At 42.7% G+C, this 14,514-nt stretch overlaps 1 protein-coding gene across 6 annotated transcripts; it reads right to left on the reverse strand.

Moving 5' to 3' along the window:
- Positions 1-224: 224 nt before the first annotated feature.
- LOC124177252 (ADP-ribosylation factor-like protein 4C) lies at positions 225-13,878 on the reverse strand. Of its 6 annotated transcripts, none has more exons than XM_046559410.1 (4): positions 13,167-13,878; positions 4,247-4,594; positions 3,937-4,152; positions 225-3,105 (listed from the first exon to the last, which is right to left on the reverse strand). In XM_046559410.1, the coding sequence occupies exons 2-4, from the start codon at positions 4,458-4,460 to the stop codon at positions 2,909-2,911; spliced, it is 627 nt and encodes a 208-aa protein (XP_046415366.1). In that variant the 5' UTR covers positions 4,461-4,594; positions 13,167-13,878; the 3' UTR covers positions 225-2,908. The 6 variants fall into 6 exon arrangements, with proteins under 6 accessions (XP_046415366.1, XP_046415371.1, XP_046415369.1 ...); XM_046559415.1 differs by having other exon boundaries at positions 13,174-13,197; XM_046559413.1 differs by lacking the exon at positions 13,167-13,878 and adding an exon at positions 7,352-7,655.
- Positions 13,879-14,514: the final 636 nt, after the last annotated feature.

Raw genomic sequence — 14,514 nt, forward strand, 5'->3', positions numbered from 1 at the left:
TACAAGTATAGCTTTTCACGGACTACTGACCGACTGCTGCAGCGCAAAGGGTTTCAGCCCACGTCGCATTTAAACGGATATAGGTGTAATGGGCGAGTAGCAGCGTCGACCGGAAACGGAACCGTATAAACTGTACGTGAAATTTTCATTTTCACGGTCGATTGTTCGAGGACGTTATTTCGCTGATGCCGGTTCGGATGATGAAATAAGAGAAACACGGGCGGTTTAGAACGTAACAATTATGACTTTATAATAACATTATGGTAATATTATTATCGTTACAAATGACAGCTATAGGTATGTATCGTATGTATATTGCGTGTGTGCTTCGTACGAGAAGATTGTGAGTTTACCAATATTACTCTACGTGTATCTTATGCGTGTGTTATAATATTATTATATGCGTGACGATGAGGAAAATGATGCTAAATATTTTACTTACAAATCTTCAATTTGACAGCTAAGAATGAGTTGTATACCATATGCATTATACAGTAATTATAATTATCCAATATATATGTACACTCACATTGTACGAATATAATTATAATTACTTACAGAGATATGCAATAAAAAATTGATCGTTATCGTTAGAAATAGTTGTATGTATATTATAGCTAAGTGATCGATTTAGAGGTATGTTTAAGGTACATCTATGACGTAGCAGAGGGTGAGGCAGGTTTCACCTTAGGGATATTCGTATATACGTTTGATAATATCTATTGTATAACATATGATCTATTTGTGACGCTAATAGGCATGGTTTCGTATTTACGGAAACGCCAGTCATACAAACATTATATTATATACGGCATAACAATGATTGTATTTTGTATATAATATTACGCTGATATTATATGTATAGTTATAATTGTATAATTAGTCGCTGATGTCGCGCATTTACGAATTCATTGTGTATATAACGCATATTTTTCTTACATTGCAATGTATATAAATAGTCATTTTATATTATTATAGGTAGGATCGATAAATCGAAGCGCAAGATAAAATATTGAATAGTACAATAAACACAACAAGGATAATTATTATGTAGAGAAATAATTGTCATGTCTGTGAGAAGCTTCCAGGTCAAAATCTAGATAGGTATACCTAAAATTTTTAAACTCACCGACGTGTTCAGTTATTTAATTATTAATCAAATTCGTCGATATTAATCAAATTCGTCGAGTTATCAAATATATTATTTTCATTATCTTTATTGTTGCACCGAGAAAGTTCAGTGTAAACTTTGTGCAGAATCGAACAGAGAAAAAGGATTGCTATTCCTCGCCACAAAACGATTATATATTATTCGAATTTGACGTGATAAAGAGAATTACAAAATTGAAGTAAAGAAAACATAATGTTGGGTGGTGAGTTTGAAAATTGGCTCCCTAAATTGTCCGGAAATTTTCACATTCGTCATATTCTCATTTACAGTACACGTTCAGCGTACGATAGAATTTTGAAGAATAATAGTTGATACGTATATTAATTGGAAACGAATAATAAACAAACAACGGCTCTTATTTCTACAAACACAATAACTATCGTTGAACATACACCGGATCCTTCGTAACATTGCTCTGATACGAGCCGGAAATCAAGAATTTAAATGTACAATTATTTATCTAAATCCATAAACAAGACATATAATATATGTATATATGTAATTGTCGTTAGTATTCTCAACAAATAATCCGCTGCTTTGATACCTAATGTATACAATGTATGTATGTATAATATATATTTAATAATTTTACACAGTTATAAAACATCCGACTTCAATATACATTAATTACAGCTATACGTAATCTCGATTTTTGTATAACAGCAAAACAATGATCCACCAGGCTTGCTTCTACGTGACCGTTGTAATATCAATCTGCATGCACGTTGTACAGTTACAAATACGTTATCCTTCGCGTGCACGAGACGATTCTTCTCATATCCAACGTGTGCCTATTTACAAGTAAATTTATACGCATCGCTTGTTGTGATTAATGTTATCGTAACAATCAAGTTTCGCTGATTTTTCTTCCAACGGCGTCAGACTTCTCAGTACAGTTTACACGATTCTTCAAATCTCCAAATAACTCCCAGTTCATCGACTAGCATCGTCACTCATTATAAAATATGATCGTATTTTTTTTCAATTTTTCACAATTCTCCAAATATTTCCCAATATCATCAGTCAATAACAACCATTCGTCAAATTGAGTTGTTATCGCTGTATTATGAAGAGCCGAGATCGAGGCTCTGCGTGTATTTTCTGTCCAGCGGATTACACATGTAAGTTCTTTAATAATCACTTTTGAAACCCGAGATACATATTTAGCGTTACATACACATGTGTCGATTTCTCAGGCTGCACAGTTTTGAAATACGATATCCATATATCGCCGCAGTAGGCACATGCAGTTCCCACTGGTTACCCGGGTATCGCGTTACCTTCCGATACACTGAACGGACTTCCGGTGCCAGGCGAAAATCCGTTACAGGTGCACTTTCCCTCTCCGTTTCAATTGCGGTCGCAAAAATTATCGGCACGTGAGAAAATCGCACAAATAGCCGTTCACTTTTCCTCTTCACATCCACAGGAAAATGGACATTGGGGGAAGGGGACTGAAAACTCGACATCCGATCTGATGCAAGGTCATTTTCGCGACTCCAAAGCTCCTTAAACTCCACAAGAGGACTCTTCTTCCGGTTCGAAGCTCCTCTCGTTGCCCCGTCGATGGGCTCCAGGGTTCGATCCGTCCATTGGCCGTTCGGCGGAGGGTTGGTCTGTAAAAATAACCACCGGGTCGCCGTCGGACGACACCGAGGATGGCGTCGACGCCAGGCCTGGCGACGGTGGCTGGGAACAATATCAGAAGACGCATGTGCAGTCCTCTGAAACCCGGGCCTACCTCGCTCTCTTCCGATTCAGCTTTGCCAGCTTCCTCCGCTTCAGTATCAGCTGGTAAAGCGTGTCCAGACCCTCGTGCAGACCTTCACCGGTTATCGCGCACGCCGGCTGCACTCGGATGCACGAACTTCCCGGCATTCCCGTCAGCTCCAGCACTCCGAGCTGCTTCTCCAACTCGCCAACCTCCTTTGCTCCTAAAGGTGCTTAGGGTCAGATTCTAAGAGCTATCGGAGACAACTTGAAAATTCTGTGAAAGTGTTCGTTCAATTTTGACGTGAAATTGAGGAATTGAATAAGGGTACTCAAAGTCCTTCCGATATTCTCTTTCTCTTTCCAACGGATACAAATTTGAATATAAAAGATACTGACTAATTCTTTCCAATCTAGTCAAGCTATTTTAAAGTTGTTTTGAAGTTTATCGGAAAGTTGGACAAAATTTGGAAATTGAAACAAAACAGTGGTGGTTGTTATAAACACAGAAACTTCAAGCTTTTTTTTCAAAAACTGTCCAACATGGAAAGCAAGTCTGAGAAAGGAAAAATATTCCTTGATAAATTCTAGATCAAAGTCTAAGTTTACATCTACGGATATTTCGCACCGTTTGAAATATTTCATACAGATAACATTGAAGACAAATCGTAAAAAAACATGAAAGGTTTGGGAAAGTGAAACCGAGAACTCTTATAAAACATTCGCAGAAGAATAATTTTACTTTTAGTAGTTTTCTGGCTAACCGATCCTTTTGAAAAAAGTTGGGATCTTCAGAAGAATTGAACAATTGCCAATGCACGCCTTCCTAGGCTTTTTTTAAACAGCTCAAACTGCGTTTTCACAAAATTTCACATTACCATAACAATTTCGGTGCAAAATTGCCGTCACTATAACTTTCAAGAATTAGAACAAGTGGAAACGATATAACCTGACGAGCATTTCGCCAAGATGAAATAACAAGAGTCTGGATACGTGTGCCGTAATGAATCTGCATCGTAATTTCTCTTTCGCCTCGCTGGTTTTTATCCACTTACCAGGCAGGTCTTGCTTGTTTGCGAGAATCAGGATCGGGACCCCAACGTTGTCCGGGCTTCTGGCTGTCCGCGTTAGCTCCATTTTTGCCTCTTCAAGCCTCTCGGCGTCGCAGGAATCCACGACGAATATGATGCCGTCCGTGCATCGGGTGTACGACTTCCACAACGGTCGCAGCTTCTCCTGCCCACCAACGTCCCATACCAGAAAGTTGACTCCTGCAGAATGAAGAATCACGATAGTGGAATCGCCGCGGGGAAAGGGAAACCTCGGATCTCAGAGTTCTCCAAAATTTTGGACACTGGTACTCACCTTTGGCCTTGCCACTTCCGCCCCTTATTCGTTCACAGTTGAAGCCGATGGTGGGCACAGTGTTGAGGTACTGATCAAACTTGAGCCGGTAAAGGGCAGTCGTCTTACCCGCACTGTCGAGGCCGAGCATTGCGACGTGAAGAGGCGTCCCAGTCGGCAGAGCCTCTAGAAGTCCTCCCCCGCTTGTACCACTCCTTCCCATTCCAGCTCCCATCTCTTTCCTCCCTCGTATACCTCAGGATATCCCTCGCACCATGCAGGAATTACGGTTATAGCTCACCGAGCTATACATATACCAACCTCCCGGATGACTTGAAGCGCACGACCCCTCGACTCACCGTCCCATCCCTGTAACAAGAGTAATTGGGTGTCACTATGCTGGTCCATGGTGTATAGTTTACTGGCAGATGTGACAACGCGTCCTATTGATATTCGGTACGTCGAAAGATGCGATAAGGAGACAGTCGTATTCAATCACAAAGTCACACACTACACTCTTTTAAAAACGGCTAGCCACAACTAGCCGCTCTAATAACCATCTTTGACACCGTGTTATACCTCAATTTCAGCGACAAGTTGTTAGGACTATCGGTAGAAGTATAAACGATCAGCTAGAAATAGGGAGAATGTTCCATGACCAATTCATTGGTAAAAGTAACAATACTCGCCAATGGGTTCCAGCACATCGAAGGACGCGATACGGAGGCAGTTGCATTCAATCATGAAGTCGCACTGTACTTTCTTAAGGACGCTTACCTTCAGCTGGATGCTGTATGAACCATCGTTGACATCATGCTAAGCCTTAATCTCAAGAACAAGTTTCTGGGGCTACCGACGAAAGTAGAATCGAGGTGGAAATAGATGGAATCTACCGTCAGGTTCAATCTTCCAAAAATAAGAAAGGATCTGGCGAAGCGTGATTGAAGAGTGACAGATTTAAGAAGTAAAACGCGCGGTTGGTTTTTCCGTAGAGAGAATTGACGGAGGTGTGCTTCGTTTACGGTGAAACACTCACTGCAGAATGTCTGCCCAAGCCGGACTGATAAGCTCCTTATCAGAGTGAGTCATGCCGAGTAGCTCGATCATTGATAAAGGTGGGGAGAGTGAGCCAGAGAGTCAGGCCATGGTTGTAATGTAGTGGACGAGATCAATAAGTTCTCTGCGATCGTCAAGATCGTGAATACCAGCGTCCTCACGTACTGCTTGATAATAATGAAATCACGTTGGTATTCCGTAAGGCTAAGTAAATTGGACCTGATTTCCGAGATAGGGAGGCTCGGAAACTGCTTTTATCTTTTGACGTCCGCTCTCTGCGAAGAACCCGAAGGTGCGCCTATCTTGAGAGTGAGTGGTGGGCATGCTGTGTATTATACGTGCCTACGTCGGAAAAAGAAGCCGGTATAATTATACACTTGATATCTGGCCCAGTTTCGTAACGGAAACTATATAATCCTGTGTTTATCGCGTGCCGGTTCCTCCGCTTTTGATCGACTCGGAAGCCTCTTGACGAAAATAGAAGCCCGTCTCTCTGAGGATGATCGATACTCAACCGGGCACGCGATTCACGAAATCATGGAACTGGATTTATCTGCGGTAGAACCACCCAGAAGCGTAACCGCCAACGTTCATACGCCAGAGTCGGCTTACTTTGAATACAGTGAAACCAAACCGCGGGCCTTAATATGACCCACTTGATGGACCGAGTCCCCAGTTGGGCGCTAGCTTTGGCGAACGGCGCCTGCAGCAGGCGAGAGAAAAGGCGGGCCCACTATTTTGCCGATCCATCAGTTAACGATGGAAGCTTATACGCCCCGCGTACGTGTCAAGTGTGGCTTTGATACAAGACTAAAACGAGGATCGGTGGCGTCGCCGCGAAGTTTTGCGCACAATTGGCAAGTGTCCGGGACCCAGGTGGTCGGGTGCTCGATGCCAAGATGAATATAGACCGCCGAACGACCAACGGTGGCCAGCGATCTAGAACAGAGGAGAACCAGAAGGGCAAAGTGGTCCACGCCTGGCAAACTGTATAACTTTCTGAAGATCTTGGTATAAGATTGCGCGTACCTGATACAGCACTTTCGAGCGGTGAAAATCTACGGGCAATCAAATCGAATCGTCACGTTGTTCAGAGATTGACACCGACTTGCATATCACGAGTTCGCTTTGCTTCGAGTAACCATCAAACTTTACGGTATTCCCGAGTTGCCTCGCGTCGAAACGGTCCTACGTCTCATATTTTCGGATCTCCTTCTTCCCAACGGATTTAATTATTCCGTCAGGTAGGTACGGTTATCTAGGATTACAGGGAGACCATCAGGTAAGCGTTAGTCCGGTGCTCCAGGCACGTGAATGAAGATTGATTTCAACTCGTAGGTATGTAGGAATGGTTACGAACTGAGCGTGTGCAAGATCAACTACAATATGCAGTTCGAGTATGAATTCTTTCGAAGTTCAAAGCATTCAGACGTGGCCTGCGCAAAGTGGTCGTTATTCAGACTTTCGGCTCGTCCAATCATCTGTCGTATTGTTTCATCAACAACTGTAACAGTCAGTGGTAAAAATCGCTGAATTACGATGATCCATATAGAATTCGTCTAGAACTTAAAAAGTAGCTCCATAAAGGACATGTATAAAACTACGGTGACAAATGCTGCGGTCTGATGCTGTAAAGTAAACAATGATGGTGTAGAAAATTACTCGTCACGAGGTATTAACGAGCTATAGGCCATAAATTCGACTCAAACAACGATCACTAGCCGGTACATGCTACAATCTTGTGGTAATACCACTTAGATGCCGGATTCGTAATAGTGAAAAAAAAGTTTTGCACGGTGATTATCCGAATCAACGATTGGCTTCGTCATTCAATCGCAAGGCAAATTCGTTTCGCGACGAAGACTTCGCAGCTGAATTTATCCCCGATGATCGTATCGAATGTCACGCCTTGTTACGATCGTTCGCTTCGAAACGTAGAACTCGAGCCATCTTGACTTGTCATAATGGCATACCGATGGTTTCACCTTGCTAGCCACTGTGGAAGCCGGTTGAGCAGGACGAGAGGAAACTTAACACTGCGATGCTTCTTCAAAAACTTCAATTACTCACACATCAGTCTCCCGGCTAAGAAGCTCCAATTCACGGATACCTGGAACCAGGACCTCGAGTTCTTCTTGCCCGGAAAAAAGCAGCTGAATCATTTCCAAGAGTAGCAAATAGCGCCAAGCCGGGTCCAGTGCTCTCCGTAACTACAATCCCATCTCTCCGACCGTTCGTAGCCATTCCTCTCTCGATCTTCCAATGCGGCAGCAGGTGTTGCCAGCCAGTGGCTCGAGCCGAGATGAAATGAGATGGCACGAGTTAGCCGGAGCCGGTATGGGCTGCTATGCGTGGAGCTGAAGGTCCAGACGAAGCCAGTGGGTCACCTGCCGCCACATCTCCGCCTCACTCGTCCCTCGTTTTCTCTCCATCTCTCTCCGTCTCCTCGATTTTCTCTCCCATTATCTCCGTCCCTCTCCGACATCTTCGTCCCCGGCACAACGAACGGAGATGATAGCGGTCCATCGCTAGCGAACAGTTAGCTAAGGCCAGGATTCCGATGCGGTTGCTGGTGCAGCGATGAGAGGAGCCTGCATCGCGCCAACCCAATGCGAGCTTTTTATCGTTACGTCCAGAGTTGAAAAAAACGCATGAAAAAGAAAGAAGATCCTCCTATTTCTGAGCGGCGCTAAGACTGGAAGAGGCTCGGCCTCTGGCTAGACTCGGTTTATTAGTCGATTCTTTAGCGCCGTGTGGATTTAGTTATTAGCGTTGACGTACGTGTCTCTTCTACTTATACTTCGCTGATCAACTCTTGTTCGGTATTATTAGCATCGTTGCGAACGAGCGATATCGCCTGTGTTAGCTGGCACCTTTACCGTCGTCGTGACGGACCTGGTCAGTGTAGACACGGCTGCAGAGTTTGACCTAGAGTGCTAAATTTCTACGGCATGCTGCACTGCGCCCACCCAAATTGGCGATGGATCGTTTTATTTATACGCGGACACAACGCAGCATTTATTTACCCTGAATCATCGCATGCGAACGGGCGCCATCGGGCTGCACCAATGTATTTGAACGTCAGCCAAAAAATTTCACGCAAAAAAAAATTCGCCGCGTAAGCTGCAAATTTTAGAACAATTTTTCTCTCCATTTTATTTTTATTTTATTTTTTTATTTTTTAGCTTCGTTTTATTTTTACTTTCGCGACTCGTAAGAGATTCTACGTTTTCGTTGTGCGCTTCAATTTTTTGACCTTCTTTTTAAATTTATTGTTGACGCTCGTTGTATTTTGATCAATTTTTATTGATTTAATTATTGCCAGAAAATATTTGTACGCATGATTTCACTTGATTATTATCGTTCGCAATGGGTGATAAAATAATCGTAAACTGATATAGACGGCGTAGACGGAAATATACGCGATGAGAAATGGGAAATGAAAGTGAAAAAATCCAAACAGGAATAATCGATTTTGTACGGCCTCTCTTATAAGTCAACGGTGAATTTTAACCTACCGACTCCATTTTCTTGTATAATCCTTAAATACATAATAACGATTACGTTTCGTAATTGAAAATAACCTTATTCTTACGACTGTGTGTATTCTCTTTATAAACAACAAAAAGTATCTATTCGCTGAAAATTTACTCAATCTTTTGCTTTGTTTTAAATAAAAAGTTTTTCTACCCATTCAAATATTGCAAACACTTTAACGACTAATTCAAAATCCTATAATTACTCATGATCAAACGGTTTTTTTGTGGTCATATTTCACAATTTTCATGTTGAGTATGTAATCTTGCGTATAAATTCCGAGAACCAAAAATCCTGGTGATAAATAATTTTTCATTGGCTTTCCTCCAGACCACATGTATGCCAAGATCGATTCTTCTTTTCATAGAAACTAAGTGATATTAAAAAAGCGGGATAACCGATCAAGAACTATTAGAATTGTGGAACCAAAAGTATTTCCCTGGTTAGCAAATTATTTATATATTTTGTTAGAATGATCAAGCAGCAGTCTATGAAGCGCATATCGTGCTGATCGCTGAAGCGGAAAAAACCGGTGGGACCAACGCAGTGCTGGGTGGTTGAAAATTGACACGAGTTTGCATAAATAGACACTGCGGATTAAGTTTTATAACCTTCACAGAGGCCAGCTAGCTGATATAGCGGTCAGAGATTCGACTGAACAAACACAGGAGTTACGCAATGCGCAAATTCGTGCTTTTTAGCCAGGATGTAATAATTACACACGTGGGTACAGAACGTCCTCGAATGAGAATTACAGTGTTGAGTTGTCTCTGAAAAAAACTGAAATTATCCGTATCCCGTTTCCCGGCTATTCTGTAAAGTTATATTAGGATGGCGCAAGTTCCGTGTTTCCGAACGAGCGATCGTAATTAACCGTGATAGTCGATAATATCATCGGGTATCTACTAATTCGACTGTGAAATCTTTGTCGCGAAACGAATTTGCCTTTCGTTCGAATACCAAAGTCGATCGTCGATTCGTATAATCACCGTGCAAAACTGTTTTTCACCATTACGAATGCGGCATTTATATATCTTTAAGTAGTATTATCTCAGCACTGTAGCATGTTATACCGACTAATGATCGTCGTTCGAGTAGAATAGATGTGCCTACTTGATGTCCCGACAACTCGTTTATACTTCGCGTCGCGTAATTTTCTGCACCGTCATTACAGCCAGACAGCATTTATTATCGAATGCATTTCCATAGTTGTGAAAAATAGTCACATCCACTCTAATTAGCAATATTTCAATCAAGTTTCGTAGCACCGTTTCATACAGAGGTACTTTGGAGATACTAAACGAATTGAGTACGGATCATCGAAGGTTTTCCGATTTTTGAACGCTGACCGTAACCATGTCATAATCTCTCTGTAAACAATTTGATAAATTCCCCGAGAATTCTCAGAGGACTTATTGACGCAGAAAAATAAATACCTGATAATAAAAATTTAACGTCTAAGATTTATCCAAAATATCGGTTGATTAAGCCAAATCGAAAACTGAAGTTTTTTTTATTATTCTGAACTCTGATTGTAAACGAATATAAAATTTAGCATCAAGGTTACTATCTCATGGTTTTTGATAGCTTGATATCAAGTTTCATTTACTCATCAAGACGCGATGATTAGAGATTTCGATCAAGCTTGATTGACCAAAATTTCAGGACAGTTTTTTTTTTGAAAACTTTCCATATCGTCCGTGAGGTTCTTTTGTTACATTTAAAGACTGCGCGTTATACTTCGTAATGGATTTTCCAGACGAATCGTTTCTCCAGAATAAACAGTGCGGAAAATCTTAAGTATAATTCATTTGGTTGCGGGATTTGTGTGGCTCATGTCAGACGAGGCTTGAGCGACACGATAAGGTCAAAGCCGTATACCGGATTCGATTTTTCGAGGCTTGTCAACAGCCGACCGTGATCGACGATAAGCCGCTGTTGTAATTCACCGAAGGGCAGATAACGCGGTGCAATCTTATGACAACACCTGCTGTCCACAGCGGCACCGTGATGCAGCTCGCGTATTTTCCTAACGCGTGATGCAGGCACATGAATCAGTAATAAGGTTTCCAACGCGTTGATGACGATGCGTTCGGTTGCCGCTGGCGATCGCACGGCACGAATACGATAAAAGGATACAATAAATGCAAGTTCAAAGTGTAGCATGAAGCGTAAATTCGTTCCTCATAGTGTGTATAATTTCACGGTAGACAAATTATTTTTGGCTACTGTACAAAGAAACAATACATCCAAAGTCCACTGTTGTTGAGGCTTCGAATCAATCGTCTTGTAGACAGTCGGACGGCTGTTTCTCGCTTCTTATCTCCTGCTGCAGTGTATTGTGTCTGAGACTGACAACGAATGGCGAGGAGAAAAGACGCGTAACGACGATAAGAGGACTGGACTGCATGCAACGATGAAGATGAGTGCCAACATGCTGCGAATTAGCTACCAGCGGCTAACGACGTAACGGTAGAGTCCAATAATTGCGACTCACTTTGTTCGATGTACAATTACCACATTCCATCCAGTTTTTGTACGACGGTTATTCGCAGTCTATGGTTCAGCCTCTCATTACCTCCGAGCAAACCGCGATCCAAGTCGGAAAGACTTTTCTAAGTTGGTTGAGTTCATCTTCCTGAGTTCGAGTTACGATTGATCAAATTTCCGACTGACCACGATTAGAGTTCTCATCGTCACCTTTATTCGCGATCCAGGCATCATTTAATGCTTGAAAGCTTGGAATTGGAGCTTCGCCCGTAACAAGCATAATGGATTGAAAACAAGGCCAGCTGTCGCGTCTTGTCCTCTTTGCGCAGTTGTACATGCACAGGGCGCATTTAACGGACGTCTTCACGCTTCTACCGCGTACTCGGGAGACCCGAGAAAGATTTCTTCCCAACAATAATACACGTCAGCTGGTTACAGGCACGGCAACAATGAGGAACACGCACCGCACGTGCATCTGTACCGTTTCGTTTATTCAATTCGGTTCTAAATTGGGGGCTAAAACGAAAGCCAGCCTTAACTGATGAACGTCTCCGCTTCTCAAGCGAGAGCAGTGACCCGCAGGATTCTGCTGAGAAATGAGGAGCTGAAAAAATCGGATCTTCGAACTGCGGCTAATTCAAGTCTATCCGTTCCTCTTCGTATCTGTGCAAGACTTTTCTGAAATTCATTCAACGATCTTGAACCTTTTGCAGTAGACCGAGACTCATGTCAGTTAAGGAAGCTTATTTGAAGCCCCTCCTTTATTCTCCTGCCAGTTTGATTGTTAGTTGGAAAAGACACGCGTGTGTCATAGAAGAACGCAGACAGATCCAATATTCGTACATCGATCGTTCGGGTCTTTGCACCTGTCCGATGAAACTCGTACGCCCCCGCAAGCCCATATCCTTGCTACTACGTAAATATTTGACCGAATCAGGTGTAATGGAAGGAAGTAGAATTAAATCGAAACGTGAGTAAACGTCGTGATCTTTGAGTATAACACGTGCTGCACTTGCCGCGCGATTCTACCGAGTCCCGTTTCTCCGGGTGTTAAAAACGAGGAAATCGGTATTTGATCACCGATGATAATTCGCTCGGGCAGTTATTACCCGGGGCGCAAAAATGACAGACGTTTGTTTTTGCGTTCATTCCAGAGTCATTCAATTTCTCTGTAACGAACTCCTGCAGATCACGGTCCTCTGTCGGAGGTGTGAACCGGGCCCGACACCAGACGTGCTAAACGTAATCCCCATGTGCCGGTGATACCTACCCGAGGCTTATAATTCGAGTGTGAAATTGTAATTAAATTTCAAATGGGCAGGTAGACGACTGGATGAAAGACTCTGCACGGTCTCGACGGCCGTATCGACTGGCCATATTGCGCTTGCGCTGCCACCTTCGGCCATGGTGCCAAGGGGAACAGAGAGACGCATGTTGGCCACGATATATATATATTGTCAAAACAAATTGGACGATTTTCATCGTGCTCGCTGACAAAGTTCGCGTGCTCGCAACTTTTCCTGCCGTTCTCAGCCCCGTCAATCTCGTCGGCTTTGCTTCGCTGCCGCGATGACAAATTTTCGAATTCAAAAATTCCGAGCCACCGAAATGCCGCGAAATCGGTGCAGGTGATCCGATTTGACGAACAGGTGAACCGCATCACTCGAACGCATCCCCCGCGGAGAAATCGCGGTTAACTGGGTATACGGGAATAATTTTCTCCTATTACACAACGGAACGGTATTCATGTATAATACAACTGTTGTAATTGCGCGCACTCGTTATCGTTCATACGGGCTGTACAGGCGTAAGGCGAGGTGAAAAAGGCTTCGCAAATAAGGAAAGGAAAAAGTATTACCATTCACCTGCAGCGTGCTGTTTCTTTTTCTTTTTTTTTTTTTCTTCTCTTGTTATTTGTCCAAATGTTCCTCTTCGCTTGTGATTTATATCCGATTCCGAAAGGCACTCACGTTACGATGGCGTATTCGCAGGATGATCGCACACGCTAATCACACTGTAGGACGATGTGTTGAAAAATTGGCCAAACGTCATTTCGTGATTTGGTCACAACGGAACGGTGAATTTCTGGTTTACGCCGAATCGTGCGATGTTAAATTATTCCATCGACTGGTCTATAAGCGTGTCGTTTCATTCGAAACTCTTCACTAGCATTCACATAATATTTGTTCGTTTTTATTTACAACAGCATTGTCATTAGTATTATTATTCGGGTGTATTAATCAAGTTACAGGTATAAGTTAAGTTGCATCCACTTGTTTACCGGATTATTATTTCGTATAAAAACACACACTCGCAAAAACGCACGCTGACCAGGCACGGGTTTACATAATTCTGGAACCGTGGTATACAAATATATCTATAATTCAGTCGTGCCAAAGTTAGGTCGGAATTTTGAACGCTTGAATTAAAAATGGTTCGGAAAAATTGGACTCGGGTGAAAATGGGAAAACGAAAGACAGGCGGACCTGCGGTGTTTGGTGTACGAGGGTGATTAGCTAGCCGGTGTTTCGACGCCGACTACACCTTGACCATGCATCGGCGAGCGATGGCTCCAAACTGTGTTCCGCTCGGCGACAGCCTCCTCTTCAACTACGAAACGACGAGGCGAGGAAAGTACCGCTAGGAGGCAGCAGACGTCAACAATGCTTTCTGCGTGTTCGCCGCACCAACACAAACGCGGCCGGATTCAAATGTCCGCGGTTCATGCGCACAACAACCGCTCTGAAACGATGCGCGCATCGCGTATGCTAATTTCCTGGATTCTACGCACAAATGCTGTTATTACGTGCCTGTCCTACTGTGTCCTTTTCGTGTCCGTTACGCCGTGCGATTGCGTATTTGTTTATTTAATTTTCTTTTTTTTTCTATGCGCTTCACTCGGAGAAAACTTTTTGCTTTTTATTAACAAAATCTTCGAAATAGGGAGAAAGAGAAAGACGACACAGCTGTCAACCGTCCCTTCTATAAGTGCCAGACAATTATTTTAATTGTATTTTCAAGTTGTTTTCTTTAATTTTATTCTATTTTTTAAAATGTATATTTGAGGTAGGGGGCTCCACTCCCAATCCCCCGGTGGGAGCTTGTTATGTATGCATTTTTGAGAATAGATTTTTTCTTTATTAATTTACGTTCTCAATTTTGCACCCAATTCCTGTTCCGATGGTCGATTAATCTTCGACTTTATT

Source organism: Neodiprion fabricii, chromosome 3, assembly GCF_021155785.1.
Source record: "Neodiprion fabricii isolate iyNeoFabr1 chromosome 3, iyNeoFabr1.1, whole genome shotgun sequence".
NCBI classification, from domain to species: Eukaryota; Metazoa; Arthropoda; class Insecta; order Hymenoptera; family Diprionidae; genus Neodiprion; species Neodiprion fabricii.

What these genes read in the sequence shown, in the direction of transcription:
- LOC124177252 (XM_046559410.1), bottom strand. Translation starts at nt 4,460, where the DNA reads ATGGGAGCTGGAATGGGAAGGAGTGGTACAAGCGGGGGAGGACTTCTA. An exon ending in CGGAAGTGGCAAGGCCAAAG is followed by an intron (nt 4,153 to 4,246) that starts GTGAGTACCAGT and finishes TTCATTCTGCAG; the next exon opens with GAGTCAACTTTCTGGTATGG. An exon ending in AAACAAGCAAGACCTGCCTG is followed by an intron (nt 3,106 to 3,936) that starts GTAAGTGGATAA and finishes AAGCACCTTTAG; the next exon opens with GAGCAAAGGAGGTTGGCGAG.